The 18,483-nt window shown below is 34.4% G+C and overlaps 1 protein-coding gene across 1 annotated transcript in view; it reads right to left on the bottom strand.

The window, feature by feature from the left end:
- LRRIQ1 (leucine rich repeats and IQ motif containing 1) overlaps positions 1 to 18,483 on the bottom strand; it is a 102,533-nt gene that overhangs the window by 48,857 nt on the left and 35,193 nt on the right. The window contains exons 18-20 of the mRNA XM_058805788.1: positions 16,415 to 16,534; positions 1,080 to 1,169; positions 251 to 375 (exon numbers count right to left, since the gene is read on the bottom strand). Coding sequence (XP_058661771.1) covers positions 251 to 375; positions 1,080 to 1,169; positions 16,415 to 16,534 — 335 coding nt within the window. The remainder of the gene's footprint in view (positions 1 to 250; positions 376 to 1,079; positions 1,170 to 16,414; positions 16,535 to 18,483) is intronic.

The raw sequence follows: 18,483 nt of genomic DNA on the forward strand, positions 1-18,483 counted from the left end.
GATTTATAGTCAAACCTAAATAAATAAAACTACACATATATATTCTTATATTCCTAATTATAGTAGTCAATGAAAAATAACAACCGAATTTAATACATTTGGTTTTAGAAAGTAAATACATTTTAACTCCAGTAATATCACATTCACCAAAAGGAGCAAAAGCATCAGAAAATAGCTTCTTATTCTCCTTTTTATTTTTGTCAAATCCAAATGAACTAAATACAGTTTAAAACAATATAATTTAACTTACCTGCTATGAAAATGGTATTTTTCTGCTGAGTATGACTGTGGTCTGTTAGCACACTGCCAAATTTCTTGTGGTGCTAATGGCAAACCATTTGAATGTTCACTGGAATCTGAAGGCCTAGAAAACTTCTAAGAGAAAGAAAAGGAATGCAGCTGATTGTCCCCATAAGTTTGAGTTTAAAATGTGCAGGAAAACCTGCACCAGGGCTTGCAGAGTTTATCACTATAACTAAAAAGATTCTTAATGTTGATATGCCCATTACAGACGTTACTTTCAACTAACTGAATAGGACAAAAAGGGGACTTTAGTTACATATATCCCTAAATAGAATAAATTGTATATTTTTAAGACTCTTTTCTCTTAATTGTAGGAAACAAAACATTAGCAATACTATGCTTGTTATAAGAATACAAAGCTCTGCAAAAACAAAAAGCCAAAATTTCAGAGTTTATCTAGCAGACATTACAGTTCGATGACCTTTAGCTGTTCTGAAAGCATTCAGCTGTTGTCATATAATGCAGATCTTAGTATTTTTAAAGTAGTTTGTCAACTAGCAATTTTTAATCCATTGCCAAATGTGCAGATGAAGCACATCATCTTTTTTGTGCTACTGTGAAGTAAAATGTTGAAATAAATCCAAAATAAAGAAAAAATAAGCAAATGAAAGAAAACCTAAAGGAAAAATTGCATCTGGAGATGAGGAGGAAGTCTGAGACTTCTAAAAGTAATTGTGTTTTTAAGTCACTAAATTGTCATATTAATCACCTCAGAATAGCATTTCCTTAAAGAATGAATGAAGACTGAAGACAAAGTTGTTTCTGTGACATGTTACCTTTGGCCAGTGCAGCTGGTTTGAGAGCAGGAGTGTTTTTGAAGGGAAACGGGTGGAATCTAGAGTTAGCCATTCCTTCTCTAATGCAGCCTGCATGAATGAGCAAAGTCAAATAGTGCACTGACAAAATCAGTTTAGTTTTGATAACTCTTGCAAAGTCTCTTTTAAATTGTCTTACATACTTTGTACATCTTTTCAAGTTGTACATCAGAACTGCCACCTGCAGAGCAATGAGACTAAAAGCACCTTCAGAGATGCTGTGCTGTACTGTTTTATTTTAAACAAATCAACAATATTTGTAGGTTGTGAAGGTCCTTTTTGGGTTTTGGTTTTGCATAAGATGCAACCCCTCTTTCTCAAATTACTGTAATTTTTTGCCAACTTTTTTAGTAAACCCAAGTTATTATAAAAGACTGCCAAACTTTGAAAAAATACAGACCTAAGATTCTTAAAGGCATAAGGAGTATGAAGAGCTTTTTGTGCTGTTGCTGACTATTTTATGTCCTGGATATAGGTGCCTGATTCTGTCAAACTTGTTTTTGTTGAACTGAAGTGGTGAGTAATTTTCATTGAAATTTGGGGTTAAAAAGTAAATGCTATATAATGCTACATGCTTCAATTATGTAGTTTTATTTCTGATGTAATGGATTAAATGGGAAACTGAAATAATTGCTGGAATAAAGAAGGGTGACAGAATTAGTTGCTAACTGGTGTTCTTAGCACTTTAAGGTAGAATTCAGTTTTTTTTTCATAAAAATAAACTCTAGACTTTGTTTCAAACCCAGCCTGTATATGACTTGGTTTTCTTATAGGTCCTTGAAGTTTTTTATGATGTCTTTTCAATATATTTTGATAAGTAAGAGAATCACATCACTCCCACACAGTAAGCCAATACCACTGAAGAATTTGGCTTGACTCAGTCATTCAGGTTCTTCTTGCTTCAACAGCAAAGAACCTGGGGTTCATTCTTTTGGAAATATCTACTTATAAAACTGGACTATCTTTCTCCCATTCATAAAACATTTCAGATTTTACTGATTTCTGACCCTGAGAAATGATCCTAAGTTTGGATACCTTACTTTGTGTAGTTTGTGGAAACTTTGTACAGCTTTAGATTGGTGAACAAGATCTTCCAAGGCCTTTGAAATTCTGGGAGGCCAAAGAATCATATTCCAGGTATTTTGAAGGGTTAGTTCAGGTACTGGTCAGATGATTTAGTGGCTCTGAGACCACTCTTTTTGCTTCCATACTGAACAAGATTTGAAAAATAATGTTTGATTTTATTTTCATGTGTTAAAAGGGATGAATTCCTGCATCTGATTGATTCCCTGCATCTGGAATTCCCTGTTACTTGATTACAGTATGTTTTGGGTTTCATTCCTTTATTTAATAAATCTGGAAAAATTCTATGCCCTCATTATTAACAGATAACCACTCTTCCACTCCTTAACATTTCAATTCATGATAAATACATAACATTATCCATTTTAATATACCTCCTCTCTTGGGAAGTTGTGTATCTTAAGAATTCTATACAAATAAACTGCAGAGGCATGTAACAAATAAAACTTATCACATTCTTTAAATTTAACAGTTATCTACAACCCACTAATTTATCTCTCCTCAGTGATGTGATTACTCTTATGCTGATAACCACTGAGTGGTTGATTCACACAATTGTCATAAAAAAAATAAAAATACCAGAAAGTAGACTGTAGTAAATCAAATCCCAGAGGTGATAAATTAAATATGTGACATTGGTACTATTTGAACATAGAAGACTGACAAGTTCATATCTCAGTAGAGACAAAGCTACAACAATTCCAGCAAAATGGTCAAAAAGAAAAGCTATGAAAAAGGTAGAACATCTGATTGAAAACTTCCACTGAAAATAGATATTATTGCTCCTAGTTCTCTTTAAATTTACTTCTCAATTGCACTATGCAAATCAAATTTTTAATTCTTCAGATGAGAATTTTTCACTTATTTTTTAAGACTGGGCTTACAATCCAGTCAACAGTGCTGGTATATACAGGTATATGAAAATAGCAAACTTTGGAAATTTTTCTTCCTCCTTCATTTGCAAAAGAATCAATAGAGTTTGGAGAGAGGTAGATTTCTATTTCTTGCACAATTTAAATGTCCATCAACCTAATCTGTGTGCACAGTGATGTGTCCATTGACCTGAGTACTTAAAGGTCTTCCAGTAGCAGTGAATATTATGCAAGCTCTAATATTAAATTTCAGGCCAAGCCTCCATGCTGGCTAGCTGAATTTTTACTTCTCTGATGAAATATTTTGAAAAAATAAAAAAAAAAACAAAAACAAAAAACAAACAAAAAACCATCAAAACCTAACAAACCCCCAAACAAACAAACAACGAAACCAAAACAAAAAATCCCAAAGAGAAATAACACTCCAAAGATGTAGCCAATTTTTTTGGAACAAGAATCACTTAACAGTACATCGATAGAATAATTTTGTTTTATAGTTGTACCATAACCCAATTAAACTCTTAGTATTTATATTGAAACTTGTCTCACTAATATTTTCCTAGCCCAGTGTTTGCCATTTATTAATTTAGTACTACTAGTGGTTTTATTTCTTTTGTAGCCTATAAAATGTAATTCAGTGTCCTAAGTGTTGAAAAGAAATATCAGTAAAAAGATAAAAGTGAATGAAAATGAATCAAAGGTATAAATATGCACAACAATAAAAAAAAAGACAGCTTATTTACCATTTACATCTTTTAGTCCTATAAATGTACAGCATATCATAAAAATATACCACACTGATGTTTGCTCTGTCCACAAAAATAAACACAATGGATTTTCAAACACTCCCACTATGTTTTGTGTGGACATTTTCACAGCACCAAGCCCAAGAAACAGTTGCCCACACCTTCCCTATACAGTCCTAATGAAAAGTTTATGACAGATTTACCAACACCTAAGGCTTAAAACTAGATCTGTTTGTACAGATATTGTTCACTAAGATTAAAAAACAACAAGCTGAGATGAATTAAAAAGCTGAGATGAATTAAAAAGCAAATAAAATGTCAGGTTTGACTGTATGGCCTATACAAACAGCTATAGGTGTGCTATACTTGTATTTATTTGTAAAGCCAAATTAAGTCATTTCCTGAATATGCAGTATACAATGTGGCTTTACTCATATGTGTAAATCATACACAGTTTATTTAACACATATTAGTTCATCTGAATATATCCTTTTATGCTTTTGCATCCTCTATACTTTATTTCCAGAATTGTTTCAAAAAGGTCTGTATTAATTACTTTAGGTTTCAAGTTTCATAAACACACAAAACGTACATAGAGCTTTCTATTATTTTTTGCACTTTTTTAACACAATCCAATTGTGCATGATACTACTCTTCAGGAAGGAGGTGTGAATCTATTTGGCATTAGGATTTTCTCTCTGAATTTTAATTTAATAATGAAACTTTAATATTGTTAGCTATTTCCACTTATCCATCAGGATCAATAACTTTTTATCCTGATTCAAAATGCATTTTTTATCCTTTGACACACTAATATTACAGGTTTCCTCCTTTGATTGTGCAGTTTATTACCAAACTCTGGAGGTTTAGGGATTTTTTTTCATGGCATATTCTATATATCCTCTTAATTTTGTTCCTCCTTCATTTTTCCAGTATTTACTCAATTGTTTCCTTTGCAAAATGCAATGACTATTTAAATCAAGCATTGAACTTCTGTAGTCTCAGAAACAGAATTCAATCCTACAACGAACAAAGTGAGTGAGAATGGTTCTGCTAACTTTAATTGGGTCTGAGTGAGCTGCCCAAAAGTCAAGTTTTAGTGCAAACGTTATTTACAAAATCTAATCCAAGGCATTTTTTATATGCTCTGGATTACATTCTGGAGCTAAGTAATCTTTTATAATATATCATGACTGTACACGCAATTAGGACTGTTCTGAGTCACATTCACACCATGAACACAAAACAGTTCTCAGGACAGCGTCAAACTTACACTCAGGCTTTGAAGCACTTCCACAAGTAACTGTCCAAACTGTGAATAATGCCATCACACATTGCCTTTCATCTTTCTGAGATCAAGGAGGATCACAAGAGCATAATAGAAACCAAACCAATTCCTGAAACTGCACTATGGTTTGAAGCAGAGGATGCAAAAAGGCATTAACAATACAGGCTGAAAAGAAAGGCCAGCATCTGACATCTAACAACTCTGTTCTAGTCAGAGCAAATATTCACCTACATCACTACTCTGCTTCCAGAAGAGTTCAGCAACAGCTGCTTGAGGAAAGAATGAAAAAAGCTGGACATGATGAGGACAATCCTTCCTTTAGTACATTGTTTTAGACCTTGAAAACTGGTGGTTTAAGGACTTTCTGCTAAAATCTAGGCAAATATTCCTCACCTAAAGCAGTTACCTATTTTCTAATGACAAATGTAACTATCTGGTCAGCATGTTTGCCATGTCATCTCTATATCAACCTAGAAAGAATGCCAATCATGTATATGACTCATAGGATGCAACTGCTGAAGTGGTGTAGATTAACTTCAAAAGGACATCATGTTGGACACCATGGGAGCTGAAGCTACCCCAGGTTTCCAAGCGTGGCAGATCTCAGAATCACCATGTAAGAAAACAGTGAAACTATCTTTGAAAATCAGGGAAAACTAACTCTTTATACCTCTTTCCTTTCTTCTTTTATCTCCTCATTGACTCATTCACTGTTTTCAGGACTGTGATGGCTTATTCAGAAAAAAACAATTATATTCATGTGGTGCATTTAATTATATGGTATTTTAAGATAAAAACAAGTAAATTACACAAAAATGTAGACAAGCAGAAGCAAGCTAGCATCCAAAACATCCCATGAACTAAGAGTAATGACTGGCTCCTGATCATTATAACCTAACAGGAAGAATGGCAAGGGAAAAAGAAAAAGAATCCTCTACCAGAAACAGTATTTCCACATTAGAATTTCATAGAAATAGTGTGCAGAATCCTGTGCTTTGAGAAAAGATTCCCTCTTCTTTCCAGTTCATCTGCCTGGTTTTATTCAATATGTTTTTCTGTACTTCTGCTCCCCTGTGTGAGGTAGGCCATCAGCACCATCCTTGGGAGGAATGACCCTTTTTCAACCAGATGTTACAAAGTAGCTGCCCTCTTCACATTCAAATTTGTTTTCAATAAGAATACAATGTAATTAGAGTAAACCAATAAATGAATCAGCATGAATCTTTCCATTAAGTCTTCTCTATAGAATCCAAACTTGAATAAAGTTCTTCAGGTTGGTGATGTCCCTAACTTCTGGTTTTTAGTGAGTATGTTTGAATAGTGCAGTTAAAGTCTGGTTCACTGAAAGACAATAAAAAAGGTAAAAGCAAAGACAAATGAAAGGCAAAACTTTCAACATCCTTCTATGACTCTTTTAAATAAACTTACAAAAATTATTTTGGGGCAATACATTTCACATGAAGAACAACTTTTCCTGATGTTAAACATCCTCTAGGTTAAATACTTGCTCAGAGTGGGAGGGGGAGTGGTGAGGCCGAGGGATCTTGTGCTGAAGGTTAACGCTCTAGATACTCACAGCCAGCCACTGAACTGTCTTTCATCTGGTAGAAAGCTGTAACTTTCTCTCTTGGTTCCTGGCAAACATATTTCACTTTGTAGGATACTTCATTTAAATATCATGCTAGTCCAGGAAAACATATTTCATTTCTTTTTAAACTAAACCTTTTTCTGCCAAGGCCAGAGTATTTGCTGGTAAATTCTTCTCTTAAATCCTAAATAAGTTTTAACAAATTTCTTAAGAAATTATGAACTTTTAGCTCTTATAGCTGAAACAGAAGAACCAGATCACTTTTCTATGCTCTTTTGTATATTGTTGATAGACTGTGATTGAAAACTTCCTTTGAAATTAAAGATCTGAATACATTTGTGTATTTAGCCTTTTCTTTCATCCATTCCTTTGAGGAATCAGATTACTCTATGGACTAGTTTTTCTGTGAAACTCAAGTTCATGTGTAAAGCTAAGCTCAATGTTAGGAAGTTGAACATCAGCTCAGATCAAGACTTTATAAATAACTTCCAAAGCTAAGAAAATGTCAGATATGAACTTTCTCAACTGAATCTTCTATTAGCTGCAATATTATTCTACTTGCAGTACTACAAAAATTCAGCCTGAACTCTACCATTTTAAATCTACATGTAAATGCACTTAACAACATTATAAAAATTATAGAATCTTTTTAATTAGGTAGCTTAGAGGATACACATTTTACAGTAAATATATATCTGAACTTCAAACAGTAGGAAAAACATTCCTTTTCTCTGAGTTTGCCTCCCAGTATTTTTTACATATTTTATGTGCTGAAGATAAATAGGTTAGCGCCCTAATAAAGGTTATTTTAACCTTTGGCAATGGTTCTTTTTAACCCTGTTTTTATATTGGACAATCTATATACATTAGAAAAGAAATCCGGGTACAGCTGCATTCTTATGACTGCTAAAACCAAACAAAGTTTCAAGCCAAAAAAAGTAGTGAGTATCACATGAATTCCAGAGAAACATTGCAACGATTAATTGACCTCAAGAGATTTTATAGACTTATAAAAACTGGTTAATTATTAGAGTACATTCTTGTAGGAAAATGAGGAGTTGTCCATTTCTAAGGATAAATTGATAATTACTGGAAAAATCACATACTGTTAACAAAAACATTAAAGAAAATTTTATCCTAGAATGTCTTCCCCAAATGTAATTTTTTAATAAGCTTGGAAAACTAGCTGTTCTCTAAAATTCTAATGCATATATTTATATATAAATATATATACTTACATTTAATACATGTACCAATGTGTTAACACAAATACAAATAAAATGAGAAGAATTTATTGTGGAAAAGTAAATGAACAATGAAAATTTCAAGGACCATGAAAGTTTTCATTCAAATAAAAGGCTAAATGTCTACATACATAATTAACTTTCAAAAACCAGGAATCTTACTGTATTTCACACCAGTCATTCATGACCTAGGTGACTTTAAACTTTTCTAAAAATACATTTTTTATCTTACTCCTGACAGCATTCAAAGGAAGCTCTGTGTCCTTTCTTCGAATACAGGAATAAAAAATACAGATGGGTAAATGGTAACCTCAGCTTCAGAGGTTAGACATGATTCAAGTAAGCACCAGAAATGTATGCTTTAAAAATCTTTTGAGATATAAACTTCCACCCATCTCAATAAATATCAAGGTCCTGGAACCTTCAATCCACTCCCCAAAATGGGTCTAAGACCCAGACATTGTTTATCCCATTAAAATGGACTTCTCCTCTCTGACTCTGGCACATTACACATATTTTTGCTGCTATGTCTCTATAAACTCTTTGTGAAGTTTTTCTACTTCCATGAAAAACAAAGAAACAAAACTTTCAAGGGGCAATGAGCTAAAGACTTAAAAAAAAAAATACCATCCAAGGAACCCCTCAACCCTACCCCTTAAATACTGTGCATTCAAAGAATTTTGAAGGAACATAACCCAAAATGTTTTATCCAGCTTAGATAATGAATACTAAAACACAATAGAAAAGAAAACTGTGCTTCAGCTTGCAGTTTTGTCTAAAGAAGGGAAGTCATGCAGAAGCACAGGGTAATAAAAAATAGACTAGTCAAAAGTTTATAGTCATTTAACCTTTAACATGTTTCAAAGTTCAGGTCACATGAAAGATTAGATGCAATTTCAAGACAACTTTTCCTTTTTGCTCAAAAGTCCCTATTTCAGAAACAAGAACAAAAAAAAAGGTTTTGGAAACTAAAGAGGAAAGAAGGGCTGAGTTATAAAAAGAGATTTTTTGCAATTTATGTTAACCAACCTCTAATTACACTACCAAATCCTTACTTCTCAAGAAGTACATCTAAATCATCTCTTAGCTTCACTTACATTGTCTTCCTTATATGTCTCTAGCACTGTCTCTTCTATTTGAAGTAAATTATCCATAAATGAATCTGCAAGTTGAAATTTGTTCATTCATGCCTGTATTCTCAATGCCTTAAATCTTTTGGGACATGTAATGATACTCTTTGGAAAGAAGCTTATTCTTTGGGATGTTTTCCTGGTTCATTAAATGATCAAAGCTGCTCCTATTTCTATATTAAAAAAAAGTTTTTAAGTTTTTTTCATGCCAAAAAAATACTACAGCGAGTAGTAGGACAGTATTTAGCATTTAGAATTCCTTAGCTCACTATTCCACGACAAACTAGACATAAACTTAAATAGCTTTTAGTTAAATTAAGACTGTATTATAGCATATGAGGTGTTTGGGGTTTTTTACCATTCTTTGTACACACTGTTAGAAACTAAAGCATTACATGGAAACTCTATTACGACTACACATCCTTTTCTGTGAGACTGCTTCCTAGAAAGTCAGACCCTAGCCAGCAGTATTGCCCATATATTGGACCTTGCACTTGCTCTTGTTGAACATTATGAGGCTCTGCTCAGCCTGTCTACCTAGCCTGGGCAGGCTGCTCTTAAGAACACCCTGATCCTCCACCATGCCAACCACTGTCCTCAATGCAGTGTCATCTGCACTCCTGAGATTGCATTCTGTTCCATCAGACAGGTTGCTGATTCAATTTTTTACTGTTTTGGTGGTCCCCCTACCATCCATGATGGGCTCCATTAATTACTGTCCACCAGTAATTATGACTGTGTAATTTCGCACCACAAAATGCAACTATTTGAGCCTGGTAGTCCAGTCAATTTGCCAATGACCTTACTGTCTACTTTTCCAGCCCATATCTCAATAAATTTGGGGAATAAGACTCTGGGAGATAGTTAACAGCCTTGCTGAAATAAAGGCGTGCAATATGCACCGCACACTTCTTATTCATAATAATTCATAATACCCATTCACCTTGTGACAGAAAACAATGAAGATGACGAGTCCTTGGTAAACCCATGCTAGATTCTCACAATCACCTTCTTTCATGGCTTTAGAAATGGCTTCTGAATCTCTTTACTCCAAGCATTCCCAGAAAGTGAGATAATGTTGGTGGCTTCTAGTTCCCTGGATCTTCCTCTTCAATTTTCTGAAGATGGGTGCAACATCTGCCCTTTTCCAGTCACCAGTAACCATCCCAGTTGCTGTGACCTTTCAAAGATGATAGAGAGTAACCTCCAAATGATACCAGGCAGTTTGTTCAACCCCCTTGGATGCATCCTATCTGTTCCCTTGAACTTGCATATGTTCAGGGGAGTTAAGCTGTACTGCAATCAGATAACATCTGTTTTCATCTAAACCCAAAAGATTTCAAGCTCCAGGCAATGAGACATGCAGAGATTCAAGTGCAGAGGATCAGAGGCTGACACCTCACATTCCTCTTTGGTCCCCCATATAAGAGCTGCAATTTTACTCAATAACAATATTCACCGAATCAATACCTTCCTCTCACAGAACACAGACAGATCAAATAGGTTAGCTCTTGAAATTTGTAAATAGGGACTACTAAAAAATCTTTTTCAATGGAAATCAATGTATGTGGACATGCTAAATATTAGACATTTAACTAGATATTTTAAACACAACCTATAGCTACCAAAACATCAGTTTCAATACTACACAAAAATTAAAGAATTTAGGGAAGACGTATTCAATGATTAGAGATCCTTAGCGCAGCTTTCAAGAGACTCCAGATGGAGATGTACTCATTGAGAAAAACTTATGACTGTGTTATTGATTCCACTTATAATGATGCTTTTGGCTTAGAACAAATTTCCTTTGAGACTACAGTAGTGAATAGAAATTTCAAAGAACTAAAGCTTTTTTTTTTCCACTTACATTTTTCCATTGCTTGTCTTGCTTATTCAACTTTGATGCTTGACTTTGCCTTTAGAGATATAAGATTAGGAATTAATGATATTGCTATCCTTTAGTATGTCAGAGAAGCTAAATGTGATTTAGAAAAATACTAAACACCATTTGCTACCTGTAGGTTCCAAATCTGTAGTGCCATGCATCACTAGTAGGCTATCTTTTGGGAAGTATTTGTTTGAATCTGGCTATTTAACCAAGAACTGAAATGAACAGAGACAAGTGATGAAGATAGATTTAAAACTTAACAGCATTTCAGGTGGTAGGAAGAACTGAGATCTCATGGTGGAAGGTGAGAAAGCAACCAGAGCACATCCTGTATGAGCTGTGAAGCTGGGAGTGTTAGCAACAGCCTTTAGTAGCTGGGGTTGTGTTTATTTTTTCAGGTACTGACTGCAACAACCTACCCCTATTCCCAGACTGTCTGAGGCAACTAGAAAATGCGATAAGCAGCACTGTTGAAAAAGGTGGAAGTTGTATGCATCTGCAGATGCCACAGACTATGAGTGGCATGCAACCCACTAACACAGCCACCGAGGCAAGAGGGGCATAGCAAGAGATTATTGATAAACACTCATGAAAAAAGGTTGATCCCCCAATATATTGCTTAGCAGAGAGTTTTTTCCTCCTTTTTAAAAGAAGAGTATAGATTTAATGAAGTTTTCAACAGACACCTTTCTGCTTTCCTGTAAAGCTGTAATTTAGGTGAAATTTGATGAAAAAAAGATCATATTCTTTGCAGCATACAATACAGAAAAGCTGGATGCTGATCTGACATTCATAAGCAATTACAGGAGCTAGACATACATAAGAGTGTCAAGATACCAGAAGTGTTATGGGGACCTTCTAATCCATGGGCTACACTTATTTCCTGGCACTAGCCAGAAAACAGCTATCACTGTCACAAGCTCACAATCGTAAGCTCCCAGGCTGAGACAAACCACATTATGAAGGATTATCAGAAAAGCAAACAAAACACATCATATGGGTCTAGTTTGGACATGTGATAAGAAAATTAAAGATGGGAGACATGAGGAAATTTTTTTTTCTAATTACTGTTTACTTATTAAGAGTTAGCACACATGAGCTAGTTCTTATTCTTCTCACCCCTCAGAAAGGAAAAATTGAGAAGAAAGAAAAATAAAATTGCTACCTACCTGCTGTGGAAGGTAAGCAAAAAATTAAGAATGGCTATGTGCCTGAGGATGGATATGCAAAAAAAAAAAAAAAAAAACCAAGAAGGAAACTCCTGAACAATAATTTCAAAACCTGTCAAAAAGGCTGGGATTTTAAAAAAAATCTACATAATCAACCTCAGAAAAAGAATAACACTGTCTCAGGGCAGGAGTGTTATTATTAAGCAGTAATGGATTTCTTTTTGGTTGCAACTTATAAAGTGACTTTCTTTTTGACAAAATATTACTAAAATGATTTAAATTAAATTAAAAATGAAGATTTTAAAATAGAGTACTTACTTGGTGTGCCATGTAATCATCAATATTGATATTTCTCTTGATGAGAATAAGATACGTCCATACATTTATTCAGTGTAGAAAACGGTAATTTATTCAGTGGTCACTGCTCAGGGTAAAGAATTGTCTAAAAACTCATCATATTTAATTTATTCAGCTTTATGACACCTTGGCATGTTTAGACATTTTGCATTTGGCTCATATCATATTTACATCAAGAAAGCAACCATATTTAGATAGTACAGAAGTAAGAGCTGTGTCAAGCAAATGTGCTGTCAGATTTCATCCACCAGAGCTAAAGTGAGCTCTGCCTTGTAGATTGTTTGCTACAAGGATGGACTGCTGATGAAAGGTTGCCTTAAGATCAGCCTTCTGGAGCATGTAGGCTGGAATTCTCCAAAGTCCACATGAAAGACGTGAAGATATCATAAATACCAGGCTCATACTTTGTAAAACATCTGCTGGCCAGATCATTCATGTCATCTGGGACAGCCTGTTTGACATCGCACACTCAAACAGGCACAAAACACTACTGCCATCAATTGCCTCTGAATGGCTTTGGCAATGGCTGGGAGCTGATGTGAATACAAGAAGGTATCAGCAATGGTTCAGGTGAAATGACTAGTATTATATTGTTAGAAAGATAAAGCCCATTCCTCTAGCCCAATCACATGCAATGCATTTTTCATGTGATGTGGTGTTTAACTTGTAGTAAAAATCTACTATTATTCAATGGGCATAAATGAAGAGAAGATCTTTGTGAAAGACTAGGGTTTCCCCCATGCTGTTTCACAATCTCACCTTCCATGGAACACTGGGTACACTGAGCTTATAATGAAGATATTACACAATTTTTTTGTGAAGACTGATGCCTAATGACCTATTACACTGTGATATTTACAAATGGTTTAGAAAGGTGCTTGCACAGTAGTGATTTTGTAGAATGTTAAATAACACTGAATAAAATCATAATGACTGAAACCTACATAACAGTATAAGAAAAAGCAAAACCACGACAACACAAAATAGTAACTATTCAAAAAGCTTTTATACAAGACATTTGTAACAGTTTCCAATAAGGAAAGCTTTTTCTGCTCTTCTCTCTCATTTCACTCACCCTATACAACACTGAAATCTGCAGTACAAAATGGTATCCAAATATTTTTCTCTTCCTTCAAACCCCAGCATATGGGATCTCTTAGCCCAGCATTCTGTACTCCTCCCCACACACTTGTTTGAGACACAACAGATAGCCACTGATACCATGTGTCATTACTTGGCTCTGTTTCAGCACTTTGCTACAAAACATTGAGACCAGAAAGGAAGGAATAGGAAGTATAGACTGTTCCAAGTTTCTGCTGCTTGTTTCTCCAGAAGTAGGAAGTCCACATGATTTGGTATTACCCAACTGCAGACAATGAAACAGCTACAGACACATGGAAACAGACAACCTAGTACTGAGTAACTAGTCTAGGCTAGACAGAGCAGATGCCTATACTATATGCCTAGTATAGTTATGCCACACATTTCTCAAAATCAACTTTTCAGCACAGACAATATATACATTTGGGAAAAAAAATAAAAAAGAGAAAGAAAAAATAGGATAAATATTGCAGGGTGTAATTCTAGTTACAGTCATCAATGTTGAACATTGAAATATTCATTCACTGAAAAAAAATATACTTCACATAAACATACACTGTAAATTTATCATATACACTGCTCTGTAGAAAACAGATGTCATCATTTTCATCACAAGAAGCTAAGGGCTTGAGTAACTTATTTGACATCAGTCCACAGTTCAGCCTTTGAGCCTGCTGTGCAAATTCAAATGTTAGCTCACGGTTCACCTGTCATCACCTCAATGTAAACACTTCCTGAGAATTTTTCCCTAAATCCATGTTTTCTTTAATTACTGATAAACTCAATAATCATTTGGGGGGACAAAAAGTGTGGCAACAGCAGAGGGTGATACAGTACAAATCTTTCTGAAATCAGCTGGGCTTCTTTCTCCTGCCTTCTCCATCCCCTCCTTTTCTCCCTGGCCTCAGGAACACCTGCCCAAATGCAATTGTCTTGTTGACAGAACGATGGAATTGTCAGTGTAGTTTTCAGTTAAGCAATTAAAAAAACCCAAAACCAAACATGACAGGGTTATTTGGGCCAGACAGAGAGAAACAGGAATGGCTCAACTGAATTACTGCGTGTAAAACTCTGGCCTACTGGCTGAGTAATTCAAACCAGGATATTTTCCTTCCATAATATACGAACAGATACTTCCTTCCTGTGTGAAGAAATAAAACCTTCAACGTTCTGCTTTTTATTATTTTAGAAAGAAGCCAGGGATCAGAGAACATCAACTAATGAAACTGTTTTGTATATGTATTTCAAATTAAAATAAAAAAATCCTAAAATTTAAGCCAGATCTCTATGTTTACACACACACGTTTCCCGTCTACCAAATGATTCTTGGAACTTCTGCCTCAAACCTTCTGCATACTCTTAAATAAAGCAGTAATTCTGAAAACGTACCTTAAAATAGTTGCTAAAAAGTAGAAGAAAAAAATAAAATTACCCTAAGTCATGAACTCATTGGCAATGATTTCATACAAAGCCCAGCTATTTTCTATGGGGAGGAGTTGGCAAAAGAAGCCTCCTGGTATCAGATGACCAAAGATTGATCAACTGTAAACTGCACTGCACCAACCAACAGCATACTTGATTTCATGACTCCATGATCCGTACAAACATCTAATTATAAATGGGACCTAGTCCTGCCAGTAGCAGGGCTATTGCATCAATCTCCTCTGCAACATTACAGTGGAATATTGATAAATGGCTCTTGCAAAGACACACCACCTGAATAAGCACATTCAGAGACAAGGGTTCATGAAAAAAATCTTAGTTATATCCTCTTAGGTCTCAAAAGGCCACATTGCTGTTAGCTTTCTTTGCTTTACCTGAAACCAGTAAAAAAAAAGGTAGCCAATGAATGTGAGCAATTAGAGAAAGCAGCTCTACAGACAAGTACACAGTTGACTCATCAACAGCTGCCTTACTAAATAATCTGCATACTGTGTCTCTAGAACTTCCCATATAGATTGTCTTTTGAGGCTATAAAGAAAATATTTCTTTAAAGATTCTTTTTCTTGTTTACTGAACAGCAATATTGATCCCATAGATATTTTTTACTTTTTACCTAAGTATAGCTAAATTCAGTTTTGAATGTTATGTTATTCCTCAAATTCCTCTGGAGCCCACTTTTATTTTTTAGAATGGAAGCTTCTCATCCAATTTCAATCCTTCTGAAACTGAAAGTGCATTTCTAGCTCTACATAACTTGTAAAAATAACTAGTAATAATTTCTGGTTATTTGGCACAACAGAGCTGCTAATGTGTGGTTTGGTTTTTTGGGGTTTTTTTTCTGACTTAACCATACATTAATTTATTACTGTATTTAAACCTCTGATCTTGTTAGCACACTACACACAAGATAATAAGCCTGCTTCATCTTTTGCCTTGGGGATTTGTTCTTTTTACTGGATTATAGCTGACATTCAGTGTTGCAGTTATTTTCTAAATTGATCTCATTCTATCATGAAAATGAACAAAATACACATTAAAATATAACTGAAATTATAATTTGTTATGAAATACTAAAAAGATAAACATTTTGCAACAAAAGGAACTGTTTCCTTTTCTCATTTGATTGCCCTTCAGCTGTAAAAATATAAGGCATTCTACAGTGGGTGTGACATTAATAGTAAAGTACCAGAGCACCTCAAAGAGCAGGAAGCAGTTAATCCAAGACAAATAAATTTAAATCAGCTATAAATAAGAAATGCTTCTTTATTTCTGGACATGCAATGTGTTAATTCTAGCCTTGGTAGTGCTTTCCATATTTTTTATTTCCAACACCTACATGATTACTTAAGAAGAATAGTGAAGACTTTATGCTAACTACTGTGCTTACTTCAGAAAACGTGAAAGCATCCACATTAATTTCTTCATATTCATCTTCCAATTCATCACTTTTAACATCTGCAAGAGCACTGGCCAGTTTCTTTCGCAAAAGACATCCCTTCCAAAATGCCTAAACAAAAAATTTAGAGCATGTTATACATAGCCATAGATCAAACCCAAATCCAGATTCTCTATGCTATCCCATTAGGAAGATAAAACATCTTGGGCCTTTGTTTAATAGCTCAATGATCTGTTTTTTGAACTTTATGTGACATTTAAAACTACAAGACAAATTAAATGCCAGCATATGTCTAAAGCTTAGAGTACTCAAGAGGCTCTCCACAAGTAAGCAGAAAGGAATCCCTTAACTACAAACCTGGGTCAACTAATTAATTATATGACAATTCCTTCAGGGACTATTAAAAACTGAAAGGAAAGCCTACACAAGAAAAACCTGAGTGCCAACAATCAAATTACTGAGAATAAAAATACAGATGTACTAAATGTCCTATGGTTTACAAGTAGCAATTCTTGGAGACATCTCATATAATTGACCTAGGTCACTTACTCTCTCTTAACTGTCCAAGATCTTTACTTAAAAAAAATATTACCACTAAGCATAATCATCTCTAAGAAAAAGGAGCACATTAGGAAATAAAGTGCTAGAAAACTAGGAAGGGTATTAGGAACACATGACAAGCATAGCATCACGTCCAGCAAAAACACTTCAGAAATCACAATGAGATACATGGAATTAAGAAAGCTGCATACAAGATGGCCACTTCCCCCGAAATCAGTATTTGACATCATTAGAATTCAAGATGCCCCAAGTGTTTAAAACACCATGCAAAATATTCTCGCTGTCATAAAAGAAGTGGTGTTGTACACTTTCAATGATTCTGCAACGAAGGCACTAAAATAGGAAGGGTAAATCTCATAATCTGGTTTAAAATTTAGATTATTAATTTTTAGAAAAAGTCTGTCTAACCCCATAAATTATTGAAAATTTTACTATTTTACACACATATTTCCTGATATTTATAAAATTATTAAAAGTTTTAGGACTGCTGTCTTATCATTTCATTGTTGTTACTTTTCTACAGACCTTTATAAGCATCTAGATAAAATTTCCTGATATTACTGAGTGATCAAATGACAAATATATTTAATTCAACAAAGGCAATTATCTTTCACAGATTCAAAGGAGAAAAGCAATCCTAATGATATATGCAGAAAGCTAAATTGTGAGGTAGCTGCTAACAGAGATCTATGAAAGCACCAAGTCAGTGTTCAGTTATAATCAAAGAAAAATTACATGTAGTAGTTTTTAAGAAACAAAATAAAAAATTTCTTACTGTAAAAATTCATTCTATATCTCCCTATGGAATTCAGTTCTTGTTGCTTCTTTAAAAAAGATTGTAACATATCGTGGCAAAGGTTCAGAGAGGAACAAAAAGGATAAAGAGAACTACAGAGAAATGTGAAAAGAGACTAAACAGATGAAAATTTTATTTACAAAGGGTGAATGTAAGGATGTATGTATGAGAGATCTAAGAATCTGTAATATGCACAGAAGATAAATAACAGATCACTTTTATTTTCATACTCTCTTTGGGAATTACCATGCTTGAAACAAATGAAAGGAAGCACATACTAATCACTATATAGATTTGTTAAATGCACCACTTTAAATATAGTAGAGGTCAAATACATAAGTATTGGAATATAAGTTCAAAAATTGATTAAGTAAGTTTCGGGAATCAATTGTTAATATGCTGGCTACACATTATACTCCAATAACAAATTTTTGCTTCTAAATCCCTTTGTCACTTTTGAAATTTGTATATAAGACCTACTGTATGGAATGTTTCCAAGTTAACTTGAAATATGAAATTGACTGAGTTGACTTGTTTCAAAATGTAGGAAATAACCCCATGAACCTTGTCAACTTGGCAAGCAAATTCTGGTTACCAAACTAAACAGAGTCAAGGTGTGGACTTCAACCCTTGCCCATAGTTACCCACTTTGTTTAACTGTTATTAGCTCAGTATCTACCACAGAACAGCCTAGGCCATGGTC

Source organism: Ammospiza caudacuta, chromosome 5 (assembly GCF_027887145.1).
Source record: "Ammospiza caudacuta isolate bAmmCau1 chromosome 5, bAmmCau1.pri, whole genome shotgun sequence".
Classification (NCBI taxonomy): Eukaryota; Metazoa; Chordata; class Aves; order Passeriformes; family Passerellidae; genus Ammospiza; species Ammospiza caudacuta.